Genomic DNA, 14,333 nt, shown 5'->3' with positions numbered 1-14,333 from the left:
ATGGACTCTACAAGGTGTCAAAAGCGTTCTACGGGGATCCTGACCCATGTTGTCTCCAATGCTTCCCACAGTTGTATCAAGTTGGCTGGATGTCCTTTGGGTGGTGGACCATTCTTGATACACTCAGGAAACTTTTGAGGTCCCATTCAAAAGCACTTCAATATTTTGTCTTGCCCATTCACCCCCTGAATGGCACACACACAATCCATGTCTCAAGGTTTACAAATCCTTCTTTGACCTGTCTCCTCCCCTTCATTTTACGCTGATTGAAGTTTATTTAACAAGTGACATCAATAAGGGATCATAGCTTTCACCTGGTCAGTCTGTCATGGAAAGAGAAGCTGTTCTTAATGTTTTCTATACTCAGAGTATATTCCCATTGATTCTTGAAAAAATACATCTTATTGGTCTTCTAATCATGATACTGCCATATTTGGTCCATTACTTAGAGACCTTGACTATTTTCAACCTACATCAAATGCGGCAATACAGGATACAGGATTCATTTAAACAACAGTGACATAAGTCCAGATGTCTGTATCCCACTCATCAGGGAAGGGGAACTAAAGTCAGGACACAGATTCTGCTATATTTGTTACTTTATTTATTCGTAGTCTGTGGTCAGTGCATCTGACAGATATACATTTCAGATTTATTTACAGCAGGTCGATGAAAGTAGAATCTGTCCCTCATTGAGACATTTTAATATTGTGTTAATTTATGTAAAATAACACAACTATTGATATTCAAGCGCACCATAGGGATAGTGCAGTTGACTGAATATGAATATGTGAATATGAATATGTGTGTTACTGTCTGTGTCGGTGAGTTTTTGTATAACGCTGTTGAGGGGTTGGCTGAGATGTTCAAGCTGTTTGGAAGGTTTTGAAGACATCTGTATGTGTGGGAGAATCATTGTGTGTGTGTGTCCGTGCTTTTCTTTCTGTGTGAATTAGTGCATTCATTAGCAGTGAGGTAATGCACCAACTGAATCAACAAGAGCCATATAAAAGTGCCATATCTGATATTAACTGTATTAAATACATAATCTTAGCTTTTTAATGCACACCAAGTAACATGGCTTCACCATAAAAGTTCATTGCATCTGATATTTGAGTGCTAATTTCACTCTTGAAAAGTTCACCCAATTAGCACTTATGATTAGCGTTCCTTAGCTGGTACTGTTGATGTCAAATCAAACAAATCCAATATATTCAATGATCAGGTCCATCCTTAAATTCTAGTTAATCTAATTTGTACATGTGATCCATGAACACACATACATACATATACACACACCTCATACAATCACAAACACTCACACACACCTATACGTACTGTATATTTATATCATGCCCTTATATCAATAAAGTTGTCCACTGAATCCAGGAAGCCATTGAACCCAGCTTGCTGGTATATCCACCTTTGATGAATCCAAAGTAAATGGCCATTGGCTTGTTTGGTCATTGTGCTACCTGCCCAAGCCACAACCAACACCATCCTACATACTAATCTGTTTCTGCATTACTCAATGAGGCTGATGCTCAATCAACAACAATAAGCAAAGCCACCATCTCCATTTCTGTTAGGCTTGCCTCTCCTGTGTACAGTATGTCCATGTCTCTCTATCATTTGAGGAGTGAGATATCATCAGCAAAGTCCCCAAATCCAGGTGGACGAAGGCAGCGGGAGAAACGCCACTGGCACACCATAAGGCACAATGGCAGCATGAAGAGGGCACAGATGCCCGCCATTATGTAGGCAATGGTCATGAGGGTGGACTCGTCCGTCTGCGGGATGTTGTAGCCGCAGTCCTCCAGGTCCACGCCATGGTACGGCCCCTCAACGGAGGCTGTGCGGAACTCATCGTGCACTGTGGGATAGAAATAGACACAGATCAGCAATATACATACATACAGGCACACACAGGCACACACACAGTCTTGTACAACTAACCTTGTGGGGACACACAATTCAGTCCCATTCAAAATCCTATTTTCCCTAACCCCTAACCCGTACCCTAACCTTAACCCTAACCTTAGCTCCAACCCTAATCCTAAAATTAACCCTAGCTCCTAACCCTAAACCTAATTCCAACCCTAAAACGTATTCTAACCTTAACCCTTAAACGCCCTAGAAATAGAATTTGACCTTTTGGGGACCAACAAAATGTCTCCACAAGTATAGTTAAACACATCCACACCCACACCCACACAAATACATACATACACACAAATGAATTATTATTTAACCTGTCTCCTCCCTTTCATCTACACTGATTGAAGTGGATTTAACAAGTGACACCAATAAGTGATCACCTGGTCAGTCTATGTCATAGAAAGAGCAGGTGTTCATAATGTTTTGTTTACATATTTTTATGTTTACAGCCCTATTCTAAAATGTTCCTCGTAAATCTACACACAATATCCCAAAATGACAAAGCAAAAACATTTTTTGTATTTTTTGTGTGCAAGTTTTTAAAATAAAAACTGAAATATCACATTTACATAAGTATTCAGACCCTTTACTCAGTACTTTGTTGAAGCACCTTTGGTAGCGATTACAGCCTCGAGTCTTCTTGGGTATGACTTCTTGTGTATGACGCTACAAGCTTGGCACACCTGCATTTGCAGAGTTTCTCCCATTATTCTCTGCAGATCCTCTCAAGTGCTGTCAGGTTTAATGGGGAGCATCGCTGCACAGCTATTTTCAGGTCTCTCCGGAGATGTCCGATCGGGTTCAAGTCCGGGCTCCAGCTGGGCCCCTCAAGGACATTCCGAAACTTGTCCCGATTCCACTCCTGTGTTGTCTTGGCTGTGTGCTTTGGGTCATTGTCCTGTTAGAAGGTGAACCTTCGCCCCAGTCGGAGGTCCTGAGCAGGTTTTCATCAATGATATCTCTGTACTTTGCTCCGTTAACCTTTCCCTCGATCCTGAATAGTCTCCCAGTCCCTGCTGCTGAAAAACATCCCCACAGCATGATACTGCCACCACTATGCTTCACCGTAGGGATGGTGCCAGGTTTCCTCCAGACGTGACATTTGGCATTCAAGCCAAAGAGTTCAATCTTGGTTTCATCAGACCAGAGAATCTTGTTTCTCATGGTCTGTGAGTCTTTAGGTGCCTTTTGGCAAACTCCAAGTGGGCTGTCATGTGGCTTTTACTGTGGAGTGACTTCCGTCTAGCCACTCTACCATAAATGCCTGTTTGGTGGTGCTGCAGAGATGGTTGTCCTTCTGGAAGGTTCTCCCATCTCCACAGAGGAGTTCTAGAGCTTTGTCAGAGTGACCATTAGGTTCTCGGTCACCTCCCTGACCAAGGCCCTTCTCCACTGATTGCTCAGTTTGGCCAGGCGGACAGCTCTAGGAAGAGTCTTGGTGGTTCCAAACTTCTTCCATTTAAGAATAATGGAGGCCACTGTGTTCTTGGAGACCTTCAATGCTGCAGAATTGTTTTGGTACCCTTCCCCAGATCTGTGCCTTGACACAATCCTGTCTCAGGGGTCTACAGACAATTCCTTCGACCTCATGGCTTGTTTTTTTTCTCTGACATGCACTGTCAACCGTGGGACGTTATATAGACAGGTGTGTGCCTTTCCAAATCATGTCCAATCAATTGAATTTACCACAGGTGGACTCCAATCAAGTTGTAGAAACATCTCAAGGATGATCAGTGGAAACAAGATGCACTTGAGCTCAATATCCAGTTTAATAGCAAAAGCTAAATAAGGTATTTCTGTTTTTAATTTTTTATACATTTGCAAAAATGTCTAAAAAACAGTTTTTGCTTTGTCATTATTGGATATTGTGTGTAGATTGATGAGGGAAAAAAAGATTTAATACATTTTAGAATAAGTCTGTAACGTTACAAAATGTGGAAAAAGTCAAGGGGTCTGAATACTTTCCCGAATACACTTCTCATAGTCCCTCCGTCCCCCCCTCACCATGGCAGGTGCTGACGGCAAACCCAATGCGTTTCCTCTGGCGGTCGAACACCACATAGAAGCCCTCCATGATGACGGCGCCCATGACGGTGCCCGTGCTGGACTGGGACACGGCAAACTTATAGCAGTCCTCCTGGGCAGAGGCTACGTCCTCCACAGGTCGCAGGTACTGCTGCAGGGGGCACAAAGAGACAGTGGACATCGAGTCAGCAGAGGACACCTACAATGGACGGTACATCAAATACTCTCTGTAGTTCTCAACACATCTAAATTGAATAAAAAGTTCAAGGAGTTTGAGAGGATCACCACTACCTCATTGAGTTGATTCATTGAATGATGAAGACCTATTGTGTTCAATGACAGGTAAGTACACAGACAGACACTGTTACCTGTGGGAGAATGGAGATGCGGAAGGACTGGTTGCGGTTCTCACTCATGAGGTAGAGCGAGATGACAGGGAAGATGTGCCACGGGGTGGTGCCCGCCTGCCAGCACACCAGCTGCTCCCCCAACCAGAACCCAGAGGGAAACTGCTCCGTCTGATATGGAGACATGGGGTTTGTGTATGTGTGTGCGCGCGCGTGTTTCAGAGAGAAGGGTACAAAGAATATTTAGCAATTGCAGAAACTAGAGAAAGATTATAGCCATGAAACTATTACAGACATTAGACCTGACAAAGGGGATTTCACATGACACTAGCTGAAACTGGCAGCGAGAAAGAAGAGAGAGAACAAAACAACAGAGAGAGAGAGGGAGTGAGAGAGAGATGAGAAGAGGTATGAGGAGGGACTCACAGACGAGGCTGCCTCGATGGCCTTCACGGCTGCCTGGAACACTTTGCGAGGGAGCCGGAGGTTAGTGGTGCCACTGTCCACAATGCTCTTATCATAGTTGTACTGGTAGAGACACAAGCCAAGAGAGAGAGGAAGCAAATTGTCATTATTTATTCACTGTCACTTACTGCGCAATTATTATTGATAAAAGGTAAACAACAGTCAGATATTCAGGGTTAACTAAAGAGAATCCAGGAGCAAACAAACGATGAGAAGAGAAGGGGCCACCCATACTTAATATTTAATCACACATGCCTATAAGTTGCTTTGGATAAAAGTGTCTTCTAAAGAGCATATATTATATGAATATATTAAAGAGAAAGTGGAACGATATAGGGAGGAAGATGTTGATTGAAACACACAGTATCTCACCTCCTTGCAGTCCATGTTGAGATCCTGACCATTGACCTCAATGCGCACAATGATGACCTCATAATACCACTCCCGGCGGATCGGGGTGTACCACAGGTCCCCAACATAGAGAGAAGAATCCACTCCACCAATGATCTAAGAAAACAGCAATCAAACAGTATCGTAGGCTGGGTCCAAACTATCAACACACTTTCCATCTCATATTGCCTTTGTAATACCGATTATAGCTAAACAATACCGACCTGCCTGCCTGCCTGGCACATACTGTACAATCTCTATGTATAACCCTCTTGGTTACACTAACACAACACACCGCTTCTGTGTATTTCCCTCAAACAGAAAATGTGTCTGTGCCTTTTCCTATCTACAGTATGTCTATTCTCTCTCACCATGCTGCCGCCCACGGTGGCACTGCCCAGGCTGTAGTTCTGGGTGAACCCTGCGCCACACATCTGCAGGGAGAACAGGTTGGGCACGGGGGTCTGCCGCACCAGCGAGTCAAAGAAAGGCTCCAGTGTCTCATCAGGCTAAACAGAGGGGTTGGGGGTGGTGATTTAGAAAGGATTTAAAGATGGGAAAAGGATAGCTATATTAAAGTGATTATTTTAGCCATCTTGTTGACAGCAAGCCTAAATTGACATTGTATCTTAACAAATCCATCACTGTGCATTTTCCACATTACTGTATAGCGCTGGCTCTCCACCCTCACCAGTGACCCTCTAGCTGATCCCTCCCTCCGTCCCTCCCAGGCAATCTCTGCTCAGCCCTCTCTGTTTCGCGCTCTCTCCCTCCCTCTCCATCTCCCTCAAGCCCATCTCACCCATGTGTTTTCAACCCAGCCCATTTCCCTTTCCCTGCCTCTCTCTTCCCCCCTCTCACCCGAGCGATCTCGGCGTAGGCCAGGCCCAGGATTCCCTCCCAGTTGGATCCGTTGATGAAGAAGCGGTCCGACTGGGTAATGGCAGCGATGTTGGCACGGAGCGAGGCGTTGGGGCCATGCGGCACAGACACCAGGTCAGTGCCCAGCTCACCCTCCCAGCGGCCCTGGGTGTAGGGTACATAGACACTGCGCCCAAGGTCGCGGTAGGATTTAGACCTATGAACAACAGGGGAGAAAAGGTGCTTACTATATAAGTCCAGCAAGGGAAGTGTATGCAGGGCCATCTAAAAAGGGAGAGATTCCACTGAGATTCACTGTTCAACAGGATTCATATTTAATATCATATATAAAAGGATAGTTTACTCAACAAAAATATTTTACTATGTTGTCCATCAGTCCACTGTTGATATGGTCCCAAAGCATTGTGCATGTCAGCAGTAAAGTTTTCAAGATGGAGCACTTTCAGTGTATCGTAATAAGATCCCGTGGTACTCACAGTGAGCGATGGTAGTATCTGCAGAGGAAAGGGTGAGCAGCTGCCCCGACTGCAAAGTTACTGCTGCCTGTGTCCACCAGAATATTCAACTGATTCCCAAACACACAAACACAACATAGTTGTCATTGTTATGAAACCCTATTACATATTCACTGGGCATTTTTCCAAAGCAAGGCCTATATATTGTAACAGGTATTCAGTAGGTATACAGTTGAAAGTTGGAAGTTTACATACACTTAAGTTGGAGTAATTTAAACTTGTTTTTCAACCACTCCACAAATGTTGTTAACAAACTATAGCTCTGGCAAGTCGGTTAGGACATCGACTTTGTGAATGACACAAGTAATTGTTCCAACAATTATTTCCATACAGATTATTTCACTTATAATTCACTGTATCACAATTCCAGTGGGTCAGATGTTTACATACACTAAATTGACTGTGGCTTTAAACAGCTTGGAAAATTCCAGATAATTATGTCATGGCTTTAGAAGCTTCTGATAGGCTAATTGACAACATTTGAGTCAATTGGAGATCTACCTGTGGATGTATTTCAAGGCCCACCTTCAAACTCAGTGCCTCTTTGCTTGACATCGTGGGAAAATCAAAAGAAATCCGCAAAGACCTCAGAAAAGAAATTGTGGACCTCCACAAGTCTGGTTCATCCTTCAAAGCAATTTCCAAATGCCTGAATGTACCACGTTCATCTGTACAAACAACAGTATGCAAGTATAAACACCATGGGACCACGCAGCCATCATACCGCTCAGGAAGGAGATGCGTTCCGTCTCCTAGAGATGAACGTACTTTGGTGCAAAAAGTGCAAATCAATCCCAGAACAACAGCAAAGGACCTTGTGAAGATGATGGAGGAAACAGGTACAAAGATATCTATATCCACAGTAAAACGAGTCCTATATCGACATAACCTGAAAGGCCGCTCAGCAAGGAAGAAGCCACTGCCCCAAAATCGCCATTAAAAAAGCCAGACTACGGTTTGCAACTGCACATGGGGACAAAGGTTGTACTTTTTGGAGAAATGGCCCCTGGTCTGACAAAACAAAAATAGAACTGTTTGGCCATAATGACCATCGTTATGTTTGGAGGAAAAAGGGGAGGCTTGCAAGCCGAAGAACACCATCCCAACCGTGAAGCACGGGGTGGCAGCATCATGTTGTGGGGGTGCTTTGCTGCAGGAGGGACTGGTGCACTTCACAAACTAGATGGAATCATGAGGAAAGAAAAGTATGTGGATATATTGAAGCAACATCTCAAGACATCATCACCAAGTTAAAGCTTGGTTGCAAATGGGTCTTCCAAATGGACAATGATCCCAAGCATACTTACAAAGTTGTGGCAAAATGGCTTAAGGACAACACAGTCAAGGTATTGGAGTGGCCATCACAAAGCCCTGACTTCAATCCTGTAGAAAATTTGTGGGCAGAACTGAAAAAGCATGTGCGAGCAAGGAGGCCTACAAACCTGACTCAGATACACCAGCTGTGTCAGGAGGAATGGGCCAAAATACACACAACTTATTGTGGGAAGCTTGTGGAAGGCTACCTGACACATTTGACCCAAGTTAAACAATTAAAGGCAATGCTACCAAATACTAATTGAGTATATGTAAACTTCTGACCCACTGGGAATGCGATGAAAGAAATATAAGCTGAAATAAATCATTCGCTCTTTTATTATTCTGACATTTCACCAAGACAGGGAATTTTTACTAGGTTTAAATGTCAGGAATTGTGAAAAACGGAGTTTAAATGTACATGGCTAAGGTGTATGTAAACTTCCGACTAACTGTATGTTGTATATGTAGGTGTGTGCATTCTTGCGTCTTCCAGGGTTAAAGGACAGAATACATTGAAATACACTGACTATAAGGACACTCTCTCTGTTACCCTGGAGACAGCCATGACTATTCATAAAACGATTCCCTGTAGCTGCTGCTAAAAACACTTCTTATTTTCAGCCATTTTGTCACTTTCTCTCTCTCTCTCACTCTCATCTCCTGGCATTATGTTACTGACAGTTGCTATGTATTGTATTTATTATGCTCCAAATGTCCTCTTTTCCTTTTCCTTTGCATCCAACCCCTAGGCTGTTCTCGGATTGCCCTCTTTCTCTGTTTCTCTCTCTCTCTCTCTGTCTACCTCCTTCCCTTTCCTTTCGGTGCGAGTATCATATTTTGCGCAGTCAGTGAGTCAATCAGACTGGCAGCCATGTTTTTTTTTGTCTCTCTGGTGACCAGAAGGACCCTGATCAATAATAGATCTGCTACTGGAATATGCTCCTGAAATATCCAGGGATGCATCCTCACCAGGCACCCTATATAGTGCACTACTTCTGACCAGAGCCCATAGGGTGCCATTTGGGAGCCAGTCCAGGAATGTTCTTCTTCTCAGTGGCAGAGCCAAGAGCCTCAAGGACTGCGTGCCTGGAAGAACCCCCACCCAAGCCCGCTGCCTTAGTCTCTCACCTGGTCCCACGCACACTCTCCCACCAACACAAACATGTCACTTGAAACACACTCGTCACATGCACCCTGCTGTTCCATAACATATCCATGTCATCTTCTAACGCTCTGTCACAGGGGTGTCAATAGGGTATGGCACTCACCATACTCTACAACACAAACAATTTCAAATAGGCTACTAACATAAAACTTTTTTTTTTAAACGCTAAAAATTCAAATGCAGTTTAGCAGAACTTACAGGCCTGACTTTAGGACCATGCAGACACCTGGGAGCAGGAGGGAAGGCTGTTTGTATGGATGGCTAGCTGGCTTTATGCAGAGCGCATCACGCAGCTGCAGGGAACAGCACAACTTTTTTCTCAAAACAGTGCAGAGATAAAGATGGCTGTAGTAGATGGCTTTGGCTAGGTAACTGCTGACTGACTTGACGTGAAACTAAACTAGAGTTTTAATCCCAGTGCTGAGCCAGTGCGTAGCGGCTAATTCTTGTATGACGTGTTTGTAGCACCTGAGGAGTGCTGGTGGCACCTTCATTGGGGAGAATGGACTTGTGGTAATGGCTGATGCAGAATCAGTGGAATGGTATCAAATTCATCAAACACATGGTTTCCATGTGTTAGATGCCATTCCATTTGGTCCGTTCCAGTCATTAAAATGAGCCGTCCTCCCCTCAGCAGCCTCCACTGGTTTCTAGAACGTTCAGTCCCCTATTGACAGAGGTGAATGAAGCCACAGCAACAAGCTGATAATGTCTGGAGTCATTTTAGCTTGTTTTTGCTGTGCTGCAAATAGAATTTTAGAGTTTTTAAAAATTGTGTAGCAATGCAGTAGATGAGCTTTAATTTTCTAAACATTCCCTGGAGGAGAATGTCCCTCTGCCATCCATTCCCTGGGTTTAGCTGAAACTACGCCCCTGCCCTACCACCACACCACATTCACCCCCTCCACACACATCAAAAACACCAAGCCATGCATTGCAATGAATTATTGGGAAAACACAAATCAAATTTAAATCAATTAGGGTCACTAGGGAGATTATGCATAACAGTCTGTGTGGACCTATGTGCATGTTATATGATCTTGAAATAAATAACGATAAACCTTAGCATTGCTGTAAAGAGTGATTTAACTTTAACCTGCATAAACTCTCCCTCTGTCAGCCTCTTGGCGTGCTCTCTTCCTTTCACTCTGATTGTAGTGTAGTGAGGAATTTTGGTGAGGAATACGCTGACGCCTCACAATTGATCTGTCCTGCCTGCATCCTGCTTTCCTTTCACACACACACCACCCGAGACGCCTGGCCGGCTGCTTCCTGACACACACACACACCTCGGACCTGCTACAACCCTGCCACACTTCCTGTTTCTGGCAGAAGTCTTAGAATCCCTGTCGCAAACCTCATCTATTATTTTAGAAGATATTATATCAGGAGCCTTAGGTATGTAGCGTCTCAGAGTAGGAGTGCTGATTCAGGATCAGTTTAGCCTTTTAGATCACAATTAATAGGATTAGATGGACAGGGTGGACCTGATCCTAGATCAGCACTTTTACTCTGTGACAATTGATACATAGTTTACATCTTGAAGTTACTGTAACATTTACACATTTGAGTCTTATAGTAAGTAGTCTATTCAGTAGGCCTATGTGACAAATGTTTGGTTTGTATTTACTGTATCAAAGCAATATGGTAATAGAATTCTCTTCTATTACATGAGGGAAATATTTTGTTCTGTTTCTTTTAGTGCGTCATATACATAATTATTAATACTGGATCAATCTCTATGGTTGTATTTGTATCAATGTTTCTATACTTAACAAAAATATAAACGCAACATATAAAGTGTTGGTCCCCATGTTCCATGAGCTGAAATAAAAGGTCCCTGAAATGTTCCACACGCACAAAAAGCTTATGTTTCTCAAATTGTGTGCACACATTTGTTTACATCCCTGTTAGTAAGCATTTACGCTTTGCCAAGATAACCCATCCACCTGACAAGTGTGGCATATCAAGGAGCTGATTAAACAGCATGATCATTACACAGGTACACCTTGTGCTGGGGACAATAAAAGCCCAAATGTGCAGTCACAGTATTTCTGTCTGTAATAAAGCCCTTTTGTGGGGAAAAACTCATTCTGATTGGCTGGGACTGGCTCCCCAGTGGGTGGACCAGGCTCCCATGTGGCCTAATGAATTAATGTCAATTGACTGATTTCCTTATTTGAACTGTAACTCAGGAAAATCGTTGAAATGGTTGCATGTTGCGTTTATATGTTTGTTCAGTCTAAATGTTAGTGAGTGGATGGAAGCCAATGATGGTTTATCCTCGCAGTGGCACAATGAGAGTGTCCTAGGCAGGGCATAACATTGGCTCTGTCACACAGTAATCCCTGTGGTGTGCCAGTCTGTACCCTGCAGCTGCTTAGCTGCACCACACTGGTAATTATCTCCCCCCCCCCCCCCCCTCTCTCTCTCTGCAGAATTAAAGGCTTCATTCTCTCCTTCTTTCTCCCTTCTCTCACATGCAAGAACAGAGACACACACATTTATTCTTGTTGTTCTTCTTCGTCACCATATGTCATTTTAGAGGCCAGGTTACCATGGTTTTACCAAGGCCAGTGTTTCTTCATTCTGGTCCTGGGGACCCAAAGGGATACACATTTTAGTTTTTGCCCTACAATTAAACACCTGCTTCCACTAATCAAAGGTTTGATGGGAGGGTAGGTTTGACCTGTCACAATGCAGAGGATATAGGGCACACGTTGAGCAAAATGTCAGACAGGATCAACTGAATGGGCGTGTCAATGAGAGTGAGAGAGAGAGAGAGAGAGAGAGAGAGAGAGAGACAAAGTAAGACAAAAATAACGGTGTTCCAAAAAAGGTCCAGTTGTCAGGACCACTAATACAAATTCCATCACCGTTGTCCTAGAGCACACACAAAATTATACATACAGTACTTCAGTCCAAACATCAGCGCCACAGGTAACTTCCACAAACCTGTGAACAATCTGAGAGACAAGGCAAGAAGGGCCTTCTACACCATCAAAAGGAACATCAAATATGACATACCAATTAGGATCTGGCTAAAAATACTTGAATCGTTATAAAAACCCATTGCCATTTATGGTTGTGAGGTCTGGGGTCCGCTCACCAACCAAGAATTCACCAACTGGGACAAACACCAAATTGAGACTCTGCATGCAGAATTCGGAAAAAATATCCTCTGTGTACAATGGAAAACACAACAAAATGCATGCAGAGCAGAATTAGGCCGATACCCGCTAATGATCAAAATCCAGAGGAGTCATTCAATTCTACAACCACTTAAAAGGAAGCGATTCACAAACCCTCCATAACAAAAAGCCAACACCTACAGAGAGATACACCTGGAGAAGAGTCCCCAAAGCACATTTCCCTCAGATTTTACACACCAACAAAAGATTTGAAAACAAATCAATTGGGTGAAATACCAGTGTACCATCACAGCAGCATGATTTGTGACCTGTTGCAGAAAAGGGAAGCCAGAGAAGAACCAACATCAATGTAAATACAACCTATATCTATGTTTATTTATTTTCCCTTTTGTACTCAAACTATTTTTACATAGATACAACGCTGTATATAGATATAATATGACATTTGAAATGTCTCTATTCCTTTGGAACTTTTGTGAGTGTAATGTTTATTGTTCATTTTGTATTGTTTATTTTACTTTTGTTAATTATCTATTTCACTTGTTTTGGCAATGTAAACATATGTTTCTCCAATACAGCCATTTGAATTGAATTGAGAGGGGGAGAGAGTGTCACCTTCTGTGGCGGTGAACCCACTGCCATCTCCACGTAGTAGCCCTGTCCGGATTTCCCACGAAGGTTGTCGATCATGTCCACGAAATTGATGCCACCGACTCCTCTGCGCCTACGCGCTGCCCTCGAGGAGCGGTGCCGAGCCAAATGCAGGGGTTGGGGCTCGGAGAGAGGGCCGTGTCGCAGTGGGAAGTGAATAGCCAGAGGGCCTGAGGTGTTTGGTTCAATTTCAGCCTCGTTGGTGCCGAAGCTGACACCTACAAATAGGCAGACAATCGTCCATAAAAATACCATCCAACGAGAACAGAGTGCCTCCATTTTGAAATGTTATTTTAGGCTATATATTGTAGGACCCTTAATTTGCGCACTCGACCGTCTCCTTTCAGTTTGGTATCATTAGAAATGCTGCAGAACTGTTGTTTATGGCACCAAGATCAAACGCCGATGCTACAAAAATTGGCAGTTGCAGCCATAATGTAATATTGTTGACATCTTTATTAAAAGACAGCGGAGTCCACTTGATTTGAATATCTGTCCGTGTTTATAGATGGTGTGGTATCGAGCGCTGCAGCGGCCATAGACCTTGTCCTCAATGTATGGAAGAAAAAAAACTATAATTTACTAAATCTTAGATAAACAACATACATATCCATGTGCCTATAGCTGTTGACAAAACAATCCAATTCAGTATAATGAAATCAACAACTGCGCAAGTAGGCTGATAGTAAAATAAATCATAAAACGCATGAATTAGAGGTTGTCCAAAAAGGCTGAGGTCCCAATATCAATAATCCAGAGGCCCGTTACCCGTACAATCATCGTTCTGTCACACCACTAAAAAATCCAGTCATATAGGCCACCATAATCCGCATCTCTCCTCGGTGCATTCTCTCCGCTACCTTCCCGCATTCACCCGCCTCCTCCATCAATCCTGCATCATCTCGTAACTGAGCTGAGCATCTCCCGCAAGCACAACCTCAGCACGGGGCATTGTGGGTATAGTAGTTTTTTTTATTCACGGGTAATAAAAGATAAAAGAGCCTTTAATAAAAATTGCCTATAATAAATGATAAAGCAAAAGAGCAAATTATTTTGAATGGGTCTTTATTGACATAATTTGAATACTAATATTTTTCACTTTAAACAATTCATTTCTGTATACGCCTTGTGTGCTTCGTTTAAAAAGTCATCTCTAAAATCATCAGCCCAAGATGAAACGATCAATGATTGATCTCATGATAGAACTTTTTCACTTTGTTTCTTTGAGAAATAATGAGGAGAGACAGCCACATATTGAAGGATAATGTGGGCTACCGTAGGAAGATCTGTAGTAATGGAACTATGGAAGAAATGTTATCGTATTATTTTATGTAGTTGAAAGCGATGAGTTAGAAGAAGCCTACATAACCAATCCATAAAGTAAAATTTAACATCCATATATGGCCAGCTATGTAAACTTTAACACTGATTTATCCTGCAATACATGTCTTTTAATTGGTAATATACATTTTTGTCTTCTTAAGTA

At 42.9% G+C, this 14,333-nt stretch overlaps 1 protein-coding gene across 1 annotated transcript; it reads right to left on the bottom strand.

Annotated features, from left to right (window-relative positions):
* Nucleotides 1-581: 581 nt before the first annotated feature.
* LOC115141623 (beta-secretase 1-like) lies at nt 582-13,760 on the bottom strand. The gene is made up of 9 exons (XM_029680664.2): nt 12,812-13,760; nt 6,524-6,612; nt 6,027-6,243; nt 5,537-5,674; nt 5,148-5,282; nt 4,737-4,838; nt 4,332-4,481; nt 3,943-4,114; nt 582-1,873 (listed from the first exon to the last, which is right to left on the bottom strand). The coding sequence occupies exons 1-9, from the start codon at nt 13,124-13,126 to the stop codon at nt 1,629-1,631; spliced, it is 1,563 nt and encodes a 520-aa protein (XP_029536524.2). The 5' UTR covers nt 13,127-13,760; the 3' UTR covers nt 582-1,628.
* Between the last annotated feature and the right edge of the window lie 573 nt (nt 13,761-14,333).

This window comes from Oncorhynchus nerka, linkage group LG14 (genome assembly GCF_034236695.1).
Source record: "Oncorhynchus nerka isolate Pitt River linkage group LG14, Oner_Uvic_2.0, whole genome shotgun sequence".
NCBI lineage: Eukaryota > Metazoa > Chordata > Actinopteri > Salmoniformes > Salmonidae > Oncorhynchus > Oncorhynchus nerka.
The sequence above is the reverse complement of the archived record's forward strand: the minus strand, read 5'-3'. Positions and strand labels throughout refer to the sequence as shown.

Coding starts and splice junctions, on each gene's coding strand:
- LOC115141623 (XM_029680664.2), bottom strand. CDS start 13,126: ATGGAGGCACTCTGTTCTCGTTGGATGGTATTTTTATGGACGATTGTC. Junction 6,244..6,523: donor AGATACTACCATCGCTCACT/GTGAGTACCACG, acceptor TGTTGTTCATAG/GTCTAAATCCTACCGCGACC. Junction 5,675..6,026: donor CCTACGCCGAGATCGCTCGG/GTGAGAGGGGGG, acceptor CCCTCTGTTTAG/CCTGATGAGACACTGGAGCC.